This window comes from Pyrus communis, chromosome 12 (genome assembly GCF_963583255.1).
Source record: "Pyrus communis chromosome 12, drPyrComm1.1, whole genome shotgun sequence".
In the NCBI taxonomy this organism is placed as follows: domain Eukaryota; kingdom Viridiplantae; phylum Streptophyta; class Magnoliopsida; order Rosales; family Rosaceae; genus Pyrus; species Pyrus communis.
The window spans coordinates 20,947,188-20,966,432 of NC_084814.1; the positions used below are offsets into that span (position 1 = coordinate 20,947,188).

A 19,245-nucleotide genomic window follows, 5' to 3' on the forward strand; every position below is an offset into this window, starting at 1 on the left:
CTTCTCCTTAAGCATGGACCTTGTCATGTCAAGGATGGTTCGATTCTTTCTTTCGGCTATCCCATTTTGCTGTGGGGTATAGGCAGCAGTAAGTTGATGCCTAATTCCTTGCTCCTTGCAGTATGCTTGGAAAGCATTGGAGGTGTACTCTCCACCTCTATCTGATCTCACAGCCACAAGCTTGTGGTTACTTTCTGCCTCTGTGAGTGCCTTGAACTCCTTGAAAATTTTTAGGGCAGCTGACTTCTCCTTGAGAAAATAGACCCAAGTCTTTCTACTGAAATCATCAATGAAGGTAATAAAATACCTATTACCTCCATAAGACATGGGATCCAATGGACCACATATATCTGTGTGCACCAACTGCAGTGGTGCCTTTGCTCTCCATGTATCACCAACAGGGAACGATAGTCGTGCTTGCTTGCCAAGCACACAACCTTCACATACTTGGCGTGTGGCTTCAATCTGGGGTAGACCACGAACCATTCCTCCACTTGACAGCAACTTTAGGCCATTGAAATTAAGATGGCCAAATCGAAGATGCCATTTCCATGACTCATCTTCCATTACACCGATGTTGCAGCTTCCAATCTTTGTGTTCAAATTCAACGGAAACATCCGGTTCTTTGACATTCGAACACGTGCAATAAGCTTTCTCCTTGCATTCCTGAGAGTGAGAAGCATGTTCTCCATATGTATAATGTACCCTTTCTGGAGCAGTTGACCAATGCTCAGAATGTTGCTTTTCATACCTGGTATGTAGTAGGTATCGGAGATGTATTCTTCTCTTCCATCCTTCTGGATGATCTTGATCTTCCCTTTGCCTTCAACTGGCAACTTTGAGGAGTCACCAAGACTTACAGATCCATAGGCCCCTTTTTTGAGTTCGGTAAAAAACTCCTTCTTTCCATACATGTGATTGCTTGCACCAGAGTCCAAATACCAAACATCTTGTTGGCTACTGGAATCATGGTGTGCTAGTAAGACTGTAAGTTCTTCATCAGTATTTCCACTTGATTCTGCCATGTTGACATGCTCACCATTTTTATGTGAACATTCATTGGCATAATGTCCATATTGCTTACAGTTGTGACACTGGATATGCGCATTTCCTCGAGTAGATCTCCACTCCTGAGACTGACCTTGATTTTGTGCATAGCCTCGACCTCTTCCTCGGGCTCGTCCTCGGCTACGGTTGGATGAGCTCCCACGACGTGAGTTCCACTGCCCACGACCTTTATTTGGTTTGTCAATATTCAACTTTGACTCCAAAGCTTGCTCTAGCGTTGTGGGGCTTGCATTCTTCTGAATGCGTTGCTCGTGAACTAGGAGGGATCCTAGTAGCTCTTCTGCGCTCATCACCTCCAAATCCTTGGATTCCTCAATGGCAGTCACCACATGCTCAAACTTAGATGTGAGTGACCGGAGTATCTTCTCCACAACTCGTACTTCATCGAGTCTCTCGCCATTTCTCCTCATCTGATTTACTATCACAATGAGCCTTGAGTGATAGTCGGAGATGCTCTCCCCTTCATTCATATGAGCAGTTTCAAAATCTGCTCGAAGTGATTGTAACCTCACTTTCTTGACTCGATCTACTCCTTTGTAGATTGTACTGAGTGTATCCCATACTTGCTTGCTCGTTGTTGCTTCTGCAACCTTCTCGAATGTTGAATCTTCCAAACCCTGGTATAGAAGATACAGCGCCTTTTGGTCCTTCTTTCGTAAGTCCTTGAGAGTGTTCCTTTGATCCGCAGTATATACGGCTTCTTGCTCGGCAGTGGGTACAACATACCCACTACTGACAACTTCCCATAGCTCCTGTGATCCAAACAATGCTTTGAATTGGATGCACCATCTTTCATAATTTTCTTTCTTCAATGTGGGAACTTGGAGTTGCACTAAGTTGGACGCCATAACTGCTGCACCTGCCAGAATGGTATTCTGGCTCTGATACCAATTGTTGGTATTTGACAGTTTACTAACTCAATACCAAAATATGTGGGTGATAAGTTTACAAACTCTATCACACCTCTTTCTCTTTGCACTCTCAAATAAAATCGGACAAAGAAAGAAATAGAGAAAGGAGGGAAGCAACAAGCTTTGGCAAAACACTTGGACTTTGATATATGAAAAAGTTTACAAACTATTGGAATAAGAAAGCTTACAAGCTTCTTCACAATTGGAAGTGGGATTTTGGATGGGATGATTTACAATGCTTGAGAACTTGGGTATTTATAGCAAACCAAATGATTAAACTAAGATTATTTATTACCACACAAAACACATTAATTGCACCTAATAATTTTTATTCAACCATACCTAACATTGCCTAACTTTGACATTGATTTTCAACAATAGCAACCTATTTTGATTTGAATTTCCAACAGCCACGTATTCCTTTATATATATATGTGTGAGAGAGTGCTTCTTCACATGAAATCATCATTCTATTCTTCTTATGTGCAAATGTGTTGCGCTGATAAAAGATGAATACTTGGGGAGATGATGATTGTAACATTGAGTAGAATATCTAATTTTCGCTTCAGCATATAGATGAACTTAGGATCTCACCGTTCCAGAACTTGCTGTTTCTCTGATTTGCATATTGATTTGTGACAGAATCTTATGGCTTGCGTTTTCTCTCATGAGCAGGTTGTGTATACTGATACTTAAGAGGATTTTGTTTTTATTCTATCATTAAACAGGATATTCTCATTGGGTTGCTGCAATTTAGGACATACATCCAAAACCAGACCAAGTGGAGCTTGTGCGGCAAATGAAGGATGGGAAACATTTCTTTCGTATGAAGAAACTCGCCAGGTATTCCTTCTATATATGTGATAGAGTGCTTCTTCACACGAAATGATCATTCTGTTCTTGTCATGTGAAATTTGCGTGTGTCGGATTTGCTTAGTAATTTGTGCACACGTTCTTATGGCTTGAGTTTTTCCAGGTGAGCAGGTTGTGTAACATGATTTTGTTATTATTCTTTTCGTAAACAGGATTCTCTCGTTGGGTTGCTACGATTAAGAAAGTGAGGCCAGAATACTACTTGTCCCAAATGCTTGGCGGGAATACTACTTGTCCCAGATCAATGAGTAGTGCTCTGGTGTTCGTGAGCTCCATGTTTATGGGACTGCTGTTCCAGTTCATGGGTGAATTCTGACAAGCTGCAACACCAGGTAATGTAGCTTCTACATCAACTGTTTTATGTTACCGTTAGTGTTGAGATTAATTTATTGGGTGATAATGTACTCTGATTGATTCAAACAGGATTATGGTACCCTGGAGGAGTCCGAGCGGATTGCTAGCAAGGAGCATCGATAGAAAAAGATTGCCTGAGCTTGAAGGGAAACAATCCAAAAAAAGACTAGTTTATACTTTATACAACAAATGACTAAGACTTTATTGTTAGCACATTGAATTGGACGACGTCCAAAGAAGACAAATTTTCAACAGCAAACTTGAACCAGAAGAACCTCTTAATGAATCTATCTAGCTATTTTTCTTATTACTTTTTTATTCTTCAATCTTGATGCTGATCTTCTGCTTCAGACTGTAATCCTCGAAAGCTATAACTATTGGTTGCAAACTGAATAGTTTCTGTTAGAAACTCTTTCATTGCACACGAATAAGCTCTGACAACTTTGCTGACAAAAATTGTCATCTGTCTTGTGAAATTAACCCCCTCAAACAAGTATGGACACAAGAAAGTTGCGGCTTCAACTATGAAGATAATGCACTGGACCCCCTTCGAAAAATAGGCAACTAAGTTAATGAAAGCTTTCAGGTCTTGGGCTGGTTTGCTTTCAAAAAAGAGCTTCGCAGATTTGAATACTCGTTGAATTACTTTCTTGATGTCACCCACCGAAATCTTGAAGCGTTCCGAAGTTTTCCACCGCGCAGAGGACCGATATTTTCCGGTGATGGGTTTTCCAGCAATACACTTTGTAACGGTTGCAAACTCTGCGCTCAATAGTGTATCGACTTCTGATCGGGTTGCCCCACATTGATCAATGTCTAAAACCTTGATGAGTTCTTGAAAACATTGCAGGTCTGACCTCTCTTCATCCCCTCGAAGCTTTCCAGCAACTGATTGTTTAACAAACTCGAACCCAAACTCAAACTCAGACATCAGTAGAATATCAACTTCTGACTTCATGGATGGATTCTGCTTTGTTCCATTAATCTCGAACGCCATCTTGGTCAGTTCTTGTTCGTCTACTCGGTCTCCTGACATTGTTGTTCTTTCTTTCGACGAATGATCTTTCTGGCGAAAGAATCAGCGTGAGTGTGACAGAGAGAGGGTCTCTGTAAAAAGAAACCGAGAGAGAGAGAGAGAGAGAGAGAGAGGGAGAGGGAGAAACGATTTTTGATTTTGGTGCGGTGCATGGGTGTGAATTTTGCGAAGAAATTCAATATATACTAAAACTGAAAATCAACTGAAACGCTGTTCATAAGCACAGTGTAGTTCCGATTTTACCCTTGCTTAGTTTGTGTTATTACAAGGTTGCCATTCTTTCCGCTGAGTTCGTAGCTGGCGTTCTTTCTCTTCGACAACACAGTGATAAAACTCTCGAGTCCAACTGGCTGCAGACTCCATCAAACCCTAGAAATCGTTTTACTTTTTTGGGCATCCTCCTTTTTCTCCGTGCTCCTTGCTTTCCCCAACCTAGACTCCTCATCCTTTCCCCAAATGAGGAATCTGAAAGCCACAACCCAAACTCACTCATAGTAGCCCCTCCCTTGCCTCATTTAGACCTGTAAACGGATCGCGTTTATTGGGTTTGGATCGGGTTCAATCAGACCCGTTAAGTTAACGAATTATCCGAACCCGACCTGTTAAGCTAACAGGTCATCCAAATCCAATCCGTTTCTCCCTTTAACAATTATTATTATTATTTTTTTTTTTTGTATAGAGTTTATTTTTTGTTGTGAAGACTTTACTGAAATTACTAAAATATCATCAACTAACGGGTTGACCTAAAGTGACCCATTATTTAATGGATTTTTAACGGGTTCACCCGTTAGCGACCCGACCCGTTAAACATCCACCCAAATACTAATATTAACAGGTCAGGTCGGGTCGGGTCCAAAATGCCAAGTCTAACCTCATTCCTCATATCCTGATGGTTCATTCTCTCCATACGATTCGATTTCGGTGAGTTCTTTGTGTTATGAATTCTGATATTTTGCGTATAATTTTGGTTTTTGGAATTTCAAATTTGTACCCTGACCTTGCTCTAATTAATTTTAATTTTGTCTATTATTGTTGGGTTTGAGTAAATTTCAAACCTTTTGTTTTCGTTCTTAAAATTTTTGAGTTATGTTTGTTAAATATTTGTTAAAAGACCCAAATTTTCTGTTTGAACAATTTGTATAGCCTATGAAAATTGAACAAAAAGTCATATGATCCGTGATTTCTTCCTTCTTGATAGACCTGGCATTTTGGACCCGACCTAATAATATTAGTATTTGGATGGATTAATTGGTCGGGTCGGTAACGGGTGAACCTGTTAACAATCTGTTAAATAACGGGTCACTTTAGGTCAACCCGTTAGCACCCGTTGGTTGAAGATGTTTTAGTATTTTCATATAAAATTGGGATACTGTCTGCAGCAAACTAGCAGCAAATGCACAGCTCCAAAAATCAAATAAGTTCTTTGACATGAAACAAAACTTTTAACCACGTTTCAACCATATAACGGACGAAACAAACTAAAAATTGGCAGGCACTAGTTTGTGGGGTAAGTCTTCTCCAGGCACTGTTGACAGCAAGCCATTCATTTAAATCTTCTCCCATTCTCTTAGGTTGCCGTTGCCAAGTGTAGCATCAATATGTTTTCCAAGCTGAGCACCCTTGCTCCCTAAAATCAAATAAGTGCGATTATGAAGCCAAAAGCTTGCAGCAAATGCACAGCTCCTACCATCAGTACATTGAGTGATGAATGATGATATTCTAGTCTAAATATATGAATTCTAACAAACAACTAATTAAACCATGACATCTAATATGGACATTTCATTAAATGTTTATTAATATTTGCGGTGTGGTTCAGTTTCAGCGCGGTTTTCAAAAGCCAAAACCGAAACCAAACCGTTTTCTACATTGCGGTTCGGTTTCAAAACTAAAACCGTTTCAAAACCGCAAAATTTTTGGATCGTGTTTCGGTTTCGGTTTTCGGTTCCAAGTGTCCACCCCTTCGTGCTGCGATTTAGGGCAAATCGTTTCGAAAAATCGGTCTGGAGCTAGGCAGCGCCTAGGCGGGCTTGGCGGTCCTAGGCGGTTTTTTTTATTATTATTAATTGTGTGTTTTTTTCATTTTAATTGGTTTCATGGTGGTATACTTATAGAAATGGTGTACCTAATTTGCAAATGATGGATTTACTACAAATTCATCCAATAGTAAAACAAATTGGAGCACTTTTGAGGGCATACATACAAAGAAAAGAAATAAATTAGATACAACCAGGTTAAATAATTTAGTCTATGTCCAATCCAATGCAAGGATCATGAACAAGAAGAATTTAGTCTATTGTCCAAGAATACTCCTCATTATGATTGTATGCTTACTGTTTTTTAAATATTGAACTTTTTGGATGTATATACTTTGTGTATTCTTCTACTTCTATTTTTGCATTTTATCATTCTTTTATTATCCATACAAGTATAGTTTTTTTTAGGTATAAATAGGCACTTATTTGCACGATATATAATAAATTTACATAAATCCGCCTAGGCTGCCTGAGCACCCGCCTAACCCGGCTAGCCGCATAGGCGCTAGGCCTCTGCTTACCGTTCGACTAGTGCCTAGCGTTTTTTTGAACCTATGGTTATTGTAAGAACATTTGACAAAATTTTAAACCAATCAGCATCATCAGATTCCGAAGTGCAGCAACTACGTCGACCAATTGTGAAAATTACACAAGTGGGATGAATATTATCCTTGGCTCCTGAAAATTACACGAATCATATGAAACATCAGACTCTCATTTCATTAGCATCGTCATTTTCATCGTCGTCCGCGACCGACTCGTAGTTTAGTGCAACTGGATCAACCAACTTAGATTCATATGATTTCCAATTTCTACTCGTACCATTACTTGCTATACCATCACTGGATTTATGGGGTTAAGCCCTTTTTCAGCACTGAGGTAGATGTTTCAGGATTGTCGATACCCTGTTGTATGCAATTTGAGGTGCCCGGAGTTCTTTTTTCAAGGGTAGACAACCCAAATTCCCAGTCGATAGTGTCCCCAGTGCAGCTGTCATCAAGGTATAGAGGATTGCTGGGGTCTATCACCTTGGAGAACACAAGCAATACTGATGGCCATTTTCCGAATTAAATAATTAGGGCTTTCCGGCCTACCTGCCAGCAAAGACAAGATATAATAGGATGATAATGACCACTGGCGTTGGAGGAGAGAATACTGATAGAGACACGGAGAAGTATTTACAGCTCACTCCTTTGAGAATTGAGTGCATCACATCCTTGGTCTCGTTTAATTCTTCTTTGGACATGTTTTCCATGGAAAGGCCTATAGCTGCAGATACATCTGATATTGCAAGATTAAGGGACAAAAAATTCCAAGAGAAGTATAATAAAACAATGAACTTCTCTCGACTGCAATGGGATTTTCTATAGGAAAGTTACAGGCATTTCATATTAATGTTAGGCTTGTAGCTTCTACAGGGTTTCCCATTGTAAAGTCCTGACATGAAAAATCATCAGGATTCATCGCAGACTATACCAGATGCTGGATAAAGACATGAAGGATACAAATTTTCTGTTCCATTGGGGCCAATTGCCCAAACTCTTTCTTAGACCAAACCGCTACCAGATGCTGCGATGTATCTAAGAAATTTCGGGTATTGTGACCTTAGCGAGTGAACTACTATCAGGTGGGCGTTCAAGAATAGTAAACTGAAGGATCCATCGCAGGCAACAAACAAGAAATACTTTCCAGAGTAAAAATTTGTCAGAAAACATTAACCTAATAAACAGGAAAGCTGAAATTAAACACTTGTATAACACAAAACAATACTGCAAAATGAAACAGTAGTAAAACAATGCATTCTTCCATATAACTAATTAAAGAAAATCAAGATTTCCATAACTGAGCTTCACCTAAGTGAGTTTCGTTTGCTCCGAAACCTTACTGACATGAATTTTGTCTACTTCCTATCTGATGATCTATAATCAAAGACGGGACAGTAATCATATGCTTGAATCCAATATTTCAGAAATTACTACCCAAAAAAATGTCAAGGTTGATGGCAAAAAAAAAAAACCAAGTATCTATATAAAATGTAGGCTACTCTAAAGATCAACCCTGGAGAGAGGGGGAGGAGGAAAGAGTTTTTTTTTTTTTTTTTTTTTTTTTTGGTTACATTAATTATCAATGTATATTTCAGAATTATGAAAACTCTGGGGAAACCAGCTAGCAAGATCTGCGCGCAGCGACAGAACATACATGCGTAAAGGCATGCGAAAAAAGGTGTCGATATACAAAAACAATGGCAAACCAAAACCACCGAAAGAGATGCCAAAGTACCCTCAAGCCAATCTCCAGGAAAATCAACCATAAGTTATGATCTTAAGATTTCATAAACTCCTCCATCTGATTCAACGCCATTCTCTACGGGCCTGGAGCTTAGGTAATTTGACACATATTTTTCTTCCCAAAACTTAAGTTTTCAAAACTTACAGCCAAATAAAAGCCCACATATTTCAAGGGAATTCTACAAACATAAATTTGTAAAAACACAGTGGCAAGGTAACTAGTGTTGAATTGTAATCTTGTCTTGGCCCAAAGATAATTGATCCGGCCCATACACAAAGAAAGATCCATGCACATGCTAGAGAATTCTAGCAAAGTTCAAGTTGGTGGAAGAGTCTAGAAGAATGGTGAGGATTCCACCAACATACAAGATTAGTATAGATAATTCTAGCTTAGGAAGGTAGTGGAATTATCTAGATATCTCTAGCATGATGTTTTCATGCTTCTCCAAGGTTCCATCCATGCCTATAAAAGGAGAAGGCATCCACACCATTTGGAACAACCAAGAGAGCAAGTAGCAAGAAGTGAGAGTGTCAAGTAAGAAGTAAGAAGAAGCAACAAAACTTCTAAGAGTGTTTGAGTGTTTCCTTTTGTACTAAGTTTGTGAGTGAATAAAAACCTTGTGTAATACTTTGAGAATTCTTTCTTTCTCTTGCCTATCAATTCCACTGCGTTACATTTTTCTTTGTAAGATAAACCTCTCCAAGTAGTGAAGCATTTTTAAACCCCAACAACTAGAGCTAAAAAAACAAATACCAATTAAGGGAAACCGAGCAGATGACGAAAATGCGGCCCCTCCATAGAATGCGTGCCACCTCTCCTCTCATCTGCCGAAGGAGCCTCGGAACTAAGTACCTGCACACACAACACAACAACAGAAGCTCAGAACTCAAGAAAAATCGCAGCAACAAATAAATTTCGATAAAAATCATGAAATTTGCCAAATTCATTAGCTCACCTGCTCTCTGTATTGCTCGTCAATAGCACCTGAAGTTCCAAATTTCACATCATTCAACTTCCAAAAAATCGTTCTTTCACCAAACAGGCGTTTCAGGAACTCGGGTGGAAGTTGGAAAGTTACCGGAGAGAAGAGAGGCGTCGAGAGGGAAGAGAAGAACAAGCGCGCAGATGACTTGGTATACGTGCTTTGCCTTCTTCACGGCCGCGATTTCTTCTCTTCTACTTCGCTTCGTGTTTTGGAGCCTTCTCCACGTTTGTTTGTTTCTCTCTGCATCAATCTGAAGCTTCTTGCAGCCGATTTTTTGTTCGCCGATACGTAGCGCCTGTTTTTCGGCGGGAAAAATAATCAGTTTCGGCAAGAGACCGTTCCGAAACTTCACGGCTGCGTTTGATTTCCAAAAATACACAAATTTTTTAGTTTTTATTATGTTAATTTTAATTTAAACTTTTGTTCCTATACCATTTGCAATTTAATGGGGAAAGTTTGCTGAAAGTAATTTTTATCGTTTTTTTGTTCTGTAGTTATCTTTTTTATTTAAGTATTTAGATTTATTTTTAATTTATCTCGTTTAATAGTTTAAAATTTAAAATAAATATTATAAAAAACAAATTTTTGCAAACCGTCTCTGTAATAATTTATAATTTAAGCCAAATCAAGCATAAAAAATATATTTATTATCAAATATCCTTTCCTTTTTAATGTCATACCCAAAAGTTAAAAATAAAAATAGTTTCATTTTTTCTAGTAATTTTTGGAGAATAATTTTGTTTAGCTAATTGACCAAAAAACCAGAAAGTCTGTTAAACCTCAACAAACCCGAGTTGAAGCATAGAAACATTCTTGTATTTAACTTGGTTGACAGTTCTTTTTAACTTCCCGCATCTATTGACCAGTTTATCTGATTGTAACTTTTTAATCTGCAGGAGGCCAGATTATTGCCTTGGACCTCACTTGAGACAAATGCTTTCTTATGGTTGTACAACACTAGATATTGGCGTTCAGAGTACGTATGAGGATGTGGCTCGGGACACCAATAGAGGACATACAGTTGCTGCAGTGGCTGATTGTTTTAGCTTGGCAAAGGATGCCGGTTTCAAGGTCAGCCTAGTACCCTATCTTAAAACTCGCTTACCGACATTGGGGAAAAATTGCATTTTGGACCATTCTGGTAAGAGATTAAGGGCTCGTTTGGAAGTGCATTTAACATGACTGACTACGCTTTTTAGAAAATATTTTTAGATTTCAAAAGCACTTGAAATGTTTCCTGCAAGAAGCACGAGTTATGTGCTTCCTGGTGAAAGCACGTTTACTTGCATTTTTATTAAAGATTGATTCAAAAAAAGAAAAAATTCACCAATAGTGTTTTCAACCATTTTAAAGGCACTTCCAAACGAGCTATAATCTTTTCATTAATACAATCTGTTAGCTTGGATTTTTTTTTTCAAATCATGTTGTGCTCTCGCAATTTTTTTTTTTTTTTGCGAAATTTAGTTGGTTTTGGTGCTACCATTAATTTTCTCTAAGTTCAAGTAGAGGCATGTGTTTGTATGGCCATAATTTTATGAATTGCAATATTTAAAGTCTTGAGGACTATTTATCCCACTTTGTCCCGTCCCGTCCCACGTATCAAACGGTACCTAAATGATGTGGCTAATTACATTTTGATTTTAATTCAAATTGGATTTGATTAATAATTATAATAAAAATTTATATAGTGGAATACATGTGACATTATTTAGTACATCAATTTAGTGCATAAATTTAATGCATATAACATTGCCCAAATAATAATAATAATGATTGACCAATTTGTGTAAATATATTACTGTATAACAAAAAAACTATATTCATTAAAAACCTACAAACCTCAACATTCCTAAGCAACTTATTTTTAGTTTTTTGAAAAAACGATATTATCTACACTAAGAATGAAGAGAGGGGGGGGGGGTAAGCTAAGCCTCACAATGAGCTAGTAATAATATGGTTCAAATTTGTCTTTGGCAGAATCAAACCTAAGATCTCTCACTTATAAATGAAGAGGAGTACCACTAGACCGTAGTATTAAATGGCAGGAACTTATGTACTTACTTAAGAATATTAACAAAGGGCGCATTCTAGAATTTAGAGGTTATCGTGTTCAATCCTACTCTCATAATGTCCTCATTAGTCATAAGATTGTATTATTTTAAATCTAAAGATTTAAAATATTTGACAACTTAATAGAGCAAAACCAACTTAAAATCCATGAACTATTAGAAAAATCATTTTCTTGTTTTGCTTAAGTTGTCAAATATTTTAAGTTTTTGGATCTAAACTAATACAATTTTATAGTTAGTATCATTTGGTCCTCATATATCATCAAAATGAAGACCTTACGACAACATGACTCTATGGTGTTTCAAACAAGTTCAGTTGATAATGTTCTCACATGATTAACAACGAGCCCATTCTAGAATTTATCGTCGGCCAACATGGTCGGTCGAGTATAAATGTTTAGAAGACCCTAAATTATATGTGCCTGGAGCTAGATAGACCCCTATTCGGAATGGACACAAGTACAAATGTTTGAGGGCCTTGGGGGTGAGATAATGACTTAAGTAATTTAGGTATGTTGTTACGTTTCATGCTAATAATACAACATCGATATGTTTAAGTTTTTCTGTACAAAACAATGTATCACTACAATAAAATGTCATAATAATAATATACTCATGTCATGTAAATTACTCTCGTGTATCATTAAGAGCACACTAAACGGTGACACTACCAATTATTATTTTAAAAGAAAACTAATGAAAATGAATTGAAAACTTTGAATTTTAACGATAAGGATAAAATAAAGGGTAAAACGAATAGTGACATGATTGACTTTTTAGTATAAAAATATGATTTTTCGTTAAAGTAAATAGTACCGAGAGTTTTTCGTTAAAGTTTTTTTTTTAAAACACATTAGAGTAGGATTAGAACTAAAACTCAGTAATTACTTAGTGTTGTCGTTAAATCTTGACCATTCGATCGATCTAAGGGCTGTAATCAAAATCCGTGAGAGAGACGGACGCAATCTCCAACCAGGACTATGAGTACTTGGCTTCGACATCCTATATATACAACAAGACACACCATTTACATGCATACATACATCATCGACGTTAAAGTTTCAAACCCTAACGTTGGCTCTTTCCGTCTTGTCTCGTCGTCTGTTTTTGTTCCTTCCAGAAAGTGGAATCTGAAGAATCCGACGGTAACGATGTCGATGATAGATAACTTGTTAAGGATGGAAGATAACTTGCAGGACTGGTTTATAACCAAACGCCAAGAGCTTCAGAAATCTGCGAGAGTCGCTATGGAAGCTTTGCTCTGGGAACCCAGAAGTTTCCGGAACGTTTTGAATTTGGCAATCAAATTTACCAAGGCAATCGTTTTGGTGCCCCTTTGTGTGCTGGCCATGTATGCTGTGATGCTGATTAGGGTGGGAATCGCTGGTTTGATCGGCGTCCCAGTGCTTTTTATTTTTTTCATCGTCGTTGTCGGTGTCCGTAAGTTACTGACCATCGACTTCGACTTGCAAATTATTGGACTTTGATTTCTAATTGTTTGTTCGTTGCACACCAACTGTTTGTTTAAACGACTCAATGAGTTTTTTGTTTCGTTTCTTTTCTTGCAGGTTACGGTCGGGCACACTATCTGTTCTTCACAAGACGAAACCGCGCGGGGATCTCGTATGGCGACTTCCTTGACAAGTTCTGCGCGTGGTTGGCAAACAATCCTCTTCCACCTTTCGAATCATTTGGTGAATCCACTCCATATTGGGCACCGTTCATGTGGGGCTTCAAATTGGAAGAAGATTGAGGAAGATCTCAGAGTTACTATGGCATGTATGTAGAGATTGTTAGATTGGATGACCATAAAATTAAAATTGCTGCTTCTGTTTATTTTTCTCTCTCTATTAATTTAATTTTTCTTTCTAAATAACTACGCCATTTATCGGAGAGCATATTGAACGACCTAGCATCGGTAAGAACGACTTGTGACATTACGATACAAAATAAAATAAAATAAAATAAAATATAAAAAAAAGAGCAGTTTGTGACAAAATATCTAGGATTATGGTTAAAGTATAGCATCTATGCATTATTCTTCATCACTTGGAAGTAATTTTTTTCAATTAATTACAGGAGCACGACTGTGATTGAAACTTTAACATAGATAATTGAACTATTAGAGTCCAAGAAAATTTATTTGGCAAGGATTTCAAATTGCGTGGGTTAAAAGAGAGGCCATACCCTCACTTTTTGTTAGAATCAGACTCTATGTATGTTGTTCATCTCCTATGAACTCGTTCTATGAAAGTCCCCTTGTTTCTCAAAGTTGTTTACCGTAAATTGCCTATGATATAGTGCTCGCTTAAGCTTGCATTTTTAGCATAAATGTAAGGAGTGGAATTGTTTGGCCAATGATTTTGCTAATTATGGTTAGTCAATTTGGCTAAACTGTTTTGGAAACAATTTTCACACTCTTTTTCATTCTTTTGCGCTTTTTTATTTATTTTTCTAGCGGTTTGATTGAATAAGGTTAAAAAAAAAAAAGTCACAAACGAAGAGATAAGCAAGGAAAAGAAAGGGGAGTTTTAAAAATTATTTTTCGACTGGTAAATTCACACATTTTCAACTAATACTCCTTTTATAAAAAATTGAAAAAAAAATTCATTTTTTGTCAGAATATATATATATATATATATTTTTTAGTCAAAATTTAATATTTCACATCTCCATGGACTCTCATTTTTCTTAATTTTTTAACTCACTAATGCTATCGCTCTATTAAAAAAATGTTAGTTTTTTTGTTGCAATTAATATTTCTTATTTGAACGGACGAAGATGGCCTTCAATTCAATTTTAAGGAGGACTTGACTTGCATGGAACGAATACACCGTCATATGGCGTCATGTGCCAATAAAATAATACAAGGACATATGTTAGCTTTTTTCACATATCCTTGTGTTTATTGGCACGGGATACCACAATGGCACTAAAGCCATGCAATACAAGTTGTTTTCACTTAATCAACATTTACAATAGAACCTCTATCAATTTAGCAAATATTAAATAATCGATAAGATAATACCAATTTAATTTTAAGGTTAGGGATGATTTTCCGTCCGGTCGGATCGGAAACAAGTAACCAATGCCAATCCGAAAAAGTTTCGGAACAAATATTAGTTCCAAATTAGGAATTTTGTATTTTTCGGAATTTATCGAAATTTCGGAATTGATTTTATCTCAAAAATTTTGGAATATAATTTGAATTTCCTACATTTTGTAAGACTTTGAAATTTTTTGAACTTTTATGTATCTTCTGTTCAATATTTTTTAGAATTTTTTTTTTTGCAACATTTTGTATAAAATTATAATAGATAAAATAAAGAGTGATTTTGTATAAAATCAATACAAAGTTACCACATTGACAATAGATCATCAATATTTATGTCAATTATAAATAGGTCAATCATGTATTGTGACACTTAAATGCATTTAAAATAAACAAAAATTACATAATCTACCACTACAGCTGGCACCCACTTTAACTAGCACCATCTTTCTCATATTTTTTTATATTTTGGAATAGGTTAATACGGATCAAACATTGCAATGTAGTGTCTGTTTCCTAATTCAGGTTTTTACATTTGGATTCAGATGCTATGTTGCAGTGTCCATTTCATAGTTTTGTTTGTTTCCATCAATCACATGCCTCATACGTGCCCGTTTTTACTTTAGATTCAGACACTGTAATGCAATGTCTGTTTCCTAGTATTGTTTTTATTTTTCGATTCAGACACTACGTTGAAATGTTCGTTTCCTGGTTCTATTTTTTTTTCATCACTCACATGCCCTTTATGCTTAACACCTCACGTGACTATTGATTTTTACATTTGGATTCAGACACTGCAACGCAATGTCTGTTTCCTGATCTCTATTTTTAACATTTGGATTCAGAGACTGCACCGCAGTGTCCGTTTCCTAGTTTTCAATTGTTGATCATAGAAGTCTGTGTTTTCTCGTTTGAATTGCTGACCACAATGTCCCTTTTTTTATTTCGCATTGTAGACATGTAAATGGTGGTGGGAAAAACACGAACGTATAAGGAAACAATTTTGTGAAATGGGAGAAATAAAATCCAAACAATTTCAATTGCTTAATTGGCAATCGAAATTGACAAGCTCCAAGAATTTGCGAAACTATTTCCTCTCTGGTACATCAACTCGACTACAAAAAAAATGCTTTTAATCCTACTCAAGTTTCATTTTTGGTATCTAAATGTTTTCCTGATTTAATGAATTCTTCCTTCAAACATTGAGTTTTTAATATCATCACTCCATTGTGCTTTACAGATGTAAAGGCCTTAAGAAGTTACAAAATTTCACAACCTTTCACAAATGAGAAAGCACCTGTCTTTGATCTCCGCAAGTCCCAACTAAACACCGGCAGTCGAACCATTGAGAATCGACGTCATCGATTCCCAATTCTGCTAAGTCCAATTCGATTTCAAAAGCAGAGGAGAGAGAGATGGCGACGAGTCCGACGATACTAAAGGCAGGGCTGGTGATAGCTGGGATGTGCATAGGCAGTTACATAGTGGGCCCACCTCTATACTGGCACATCATGGAGGGCTTAGTCGCCGTCTCCCACTTTTCTTCTTCCTCCTCTTTCGCTTGCCCTTCCTGCACTGGCGATTGCTTTTATCACCCTCTCCTCCATCCCTATTGGTAATGACATAAAAGCACATGTGACATTCATCATTGACCTGTCTCTAATTAATAAAAATATATCATTGATTAAGTTCAAAACAAAAATATGTCATTGATATATAATTAAATATTGTAAAGTTTTTATCAAATTTTTACTAAATTAGCTTAAAATAAAATAGTATGTATGGTTATACTGTTAAGAATCAATAATCATCTTATTAAATTATAGGGTTAATCTCATTTTACTACCCTAAAATTTCTTGGTTTTCAACATTTGGCACATGAAGTTTTTTTCATCCCAGAGTGGTACATAAAGTTATAATTTTGGGACACTTTCATACATCCGTTAAGGTTGTTGTTGACACACCCTGACCAAAATCAAGGCGTGCTGGCCAGACCCACTCATCGCGCACTCATGTACTTAAACACTTTTAGGTTTTAATTTATTCACATTTTATACACTGTCACACTTTATAGCTTCGTCACATTCCTGGTGTCGGCCAGCACAGCTCGATTCGGGGTCCTAGTCGACATTCCGGTTTGGGATGTGTCAGTTGTTAACTGATAACGTGGCATACACGTGAATAATGACTGGGCGTCACATGGATATTAAAAATTAAAACAAGTATAATTAAATAATAAAAACTAAAAAAATTTAAAAAAAATTAAAAATTTTGGGCGTATGCACCCACCCTTCTCCTTCACCCCTTCCGACCCCCATCATTTTTCTTCTCTGCACCCACCCTTCTCCCTCATCCCTTTCGACCCCCATCCCTTTTCTCTTCTGCACCCACCCTTCCTCGTCCTTTTTGGACTCTACCCGCGCCATTTCTTTCTCTCACTCCCTCCCACATCTCTCTCCATCAATGGCCTCCCTCTTCGACGTTACTGTCGTTGGAGGTAGCATAGCCCGTAACACTACTCCTAGTAGAGGGCGAAGATGGTACCGTTGTTTTTATTTTTTATTTTTTGCTCCCAAAATTTTGTTTTCAGTTTTGTTTGAAAGAGGCAACGACAATTCAAACACAGAAAGAGACTCAGAGACTCAGAGAAAGAGAGAGAGTGTGTGTGACAGAGAGTTTTGGCGACTGGAACGCTGTTCAGAAACCTCCGAAACTCTCATTTTCTTTTGGATTTAGGATTTCGGATTTCATTTTCTCCTCCTTTTTAAATTCAAAATCTTAAACATTTCTCCCCAAAATTCCAGCTCGGAATTTCAAGCAAGCGCCTTGAATCGTGCAATTTAGGGTTTTTGTTGGTTCTCGATTCACCAGTAAGCTTTTTTATCCCAGCCAGCTCAATTCGGTAATTAAAGTTTCATTCTTCATTAATTTTCGAATTTTTTTCAATTAAAATTTTCATTTTTCGCATGTTTTGTGAGAAAATTGGATTGCCCAATAAATTTGAATTCTCAGAATTTGCCCCTTTATGTGAATTTGTTGAATTGGGTTTGCTTAATTTGATTGGAAAATTGTGTGGAAAGAAAAAAAGTAAAAGATGTCAAATTTGGAAGGTGGGAAGAAGAGGGGCGGAGATTCCGGTAATCGAAAATTTTGGAGGTGATCTTGATGTCGGCGAAGCTCACGCAGTGGGAGCGCTTCTGCTTGATTCTTAGGGCTATTGTTTCCGGTTTGGTCTCGGAGTTGCAGGGCTCATTAGGGTCGTCAGAGGCCATTGGAAATGGAAGAATCGGAGAAGGGAATTGGGGAGATTAGGGTTTACAGTTTGAATTAGGACGGAGCAGTGTGCTGTGTGTCAGAGAGATGTGGGAGGGAAAGAGAGAAATGGAGTGGGTGGAGTCGAAAAGGGAGGGGGAAGGGTGGGTGCATGGGGGATAAGGGAGGGGGGGTCGGAAGGGGTGAGGGAGAAGGGTAGGTGCAGACGCCCAAATTTTTATTTTATTTTAATTTTTTTAGTTTTTATTATTTTATTAATTTATTTTCCTTTTTAATATCCACGTGTTGTTAGATCCCATATCGTCCAAGGAAGAGGATCCTCTATACCTTATATGTACATGCCCACCTCCATATAGCGCGAGGCCTTTTGGGAGCTCACTGGCTTCGGGTTCTATCGGAACTCCGAAGTTAAGCAAGTTCGCGCGAGAGCAATTTCAGGATGGGTGACCCAGTGGGAAGTTCTCGTCTGAGTTCCCAGAAACAAAACCGTGAGGGCGTGGTCAGGGCCCAAAACGGATAATATCGTGCTATGTTGGAGTCGAGCCCGAGATGTGGTGGAGCCTGGATTAGGATGTGTGGTGGAGCCTGGATTAGGATGTGACACGTGATGCTTAATCATTGTCCACGTGGATGACACGTCATCAGTTAAAGGAAAACTTAACAGCAACCTTAACAGATGTATGAAAGTGTCCCAAAATTATAACTTTATGTACCACTCTGGAATGAAAAAACCTTCATGTACCAAATGTTGAAAACCAAAAAACTTTAGGATAGTAAACTGAGATTAACTCTAGATTATAAGTACTATGTATCAAAAAGTTATTCATTTATTTATCTTATATATAAAGCCAATGGCCCAATAAAGTGTTTTTTGGTGTTACAAGCTTCACCAAAAATAATTAGACAGAAATGTTCCTCAAACAAAAAACTTCAAAAACAAACCAAATAATGCATCAAATGTGGCAGGGGTATTTTTGTCATTTTAATAGTGTTGTTTAATGATTAATTTTTTTGTACAGGTTTTTTTTAATAATTAGTACCTCACAATAAGCTAGCAATAATGTAATTCAATCAGTTGTTTATTAAATATTATTTTCTCTATTTTTAAACACGTTCAAAACATCTTAAAAGACATGTAATGCTGGCTATAAAAAATGTCTTCCGGACGTGGATAATAATGTAATTAAATTATTTGTCAAATGATTTTTTTTTTTTTAACAAACGATATTATCTAGACTAAGGGAGAGGGGGGTGGATTTAGCCTCACAATGAGCTAGCAATAATGTAATTCAATTAGT

At 37.2% G+C, this 19,245-nt stretch overlaps 1 protein-coding gene across 1 annotated transcript; it reads left to right on the forward strand.

The window, feature by feature from the left end:
- Window positions 1-12,676: 12,676 nt before the first annotated feature.
- On the forward strand, window positions 12,677-13,554 carry LOC137709835 (uncharacterized). The gene is made up of 2 exons (XM_068448817.1): window positions 12,677-13,062; window positions 13,191-13,554. The coding sequence occupies exons 1-2, from the start codon at window positions 12,774-12,776 to the stop codon at window positions 13,373-13,375; spliced, it is 474 nt and encodes a 157-aa protein (XP_068304918.1). The 5' UTR covers window positions 12,677-12,773; the 3' UTR covers window positions 13,376-13,554.
- The last annotated feature ends 5,691 nt before the right edge of the window (window positions 13,555-19,245 follow it).

Coding starts and splice junctions, on each gene's coding strand:
- LOC137709835 (XM_068448817.1), top strand. CDS start 12,774: ATGTCGATGATAGATAACTTGTTAAGGATGGAAGATAACTTGCAGGAC. Junction 13,063..13,190: donor CATCGTCGTTGTCGGTGTCC/GTAAGTTACTGA, acceptor CTTTTCTTGCAG/GTTACGGTCGGGCACACTAT.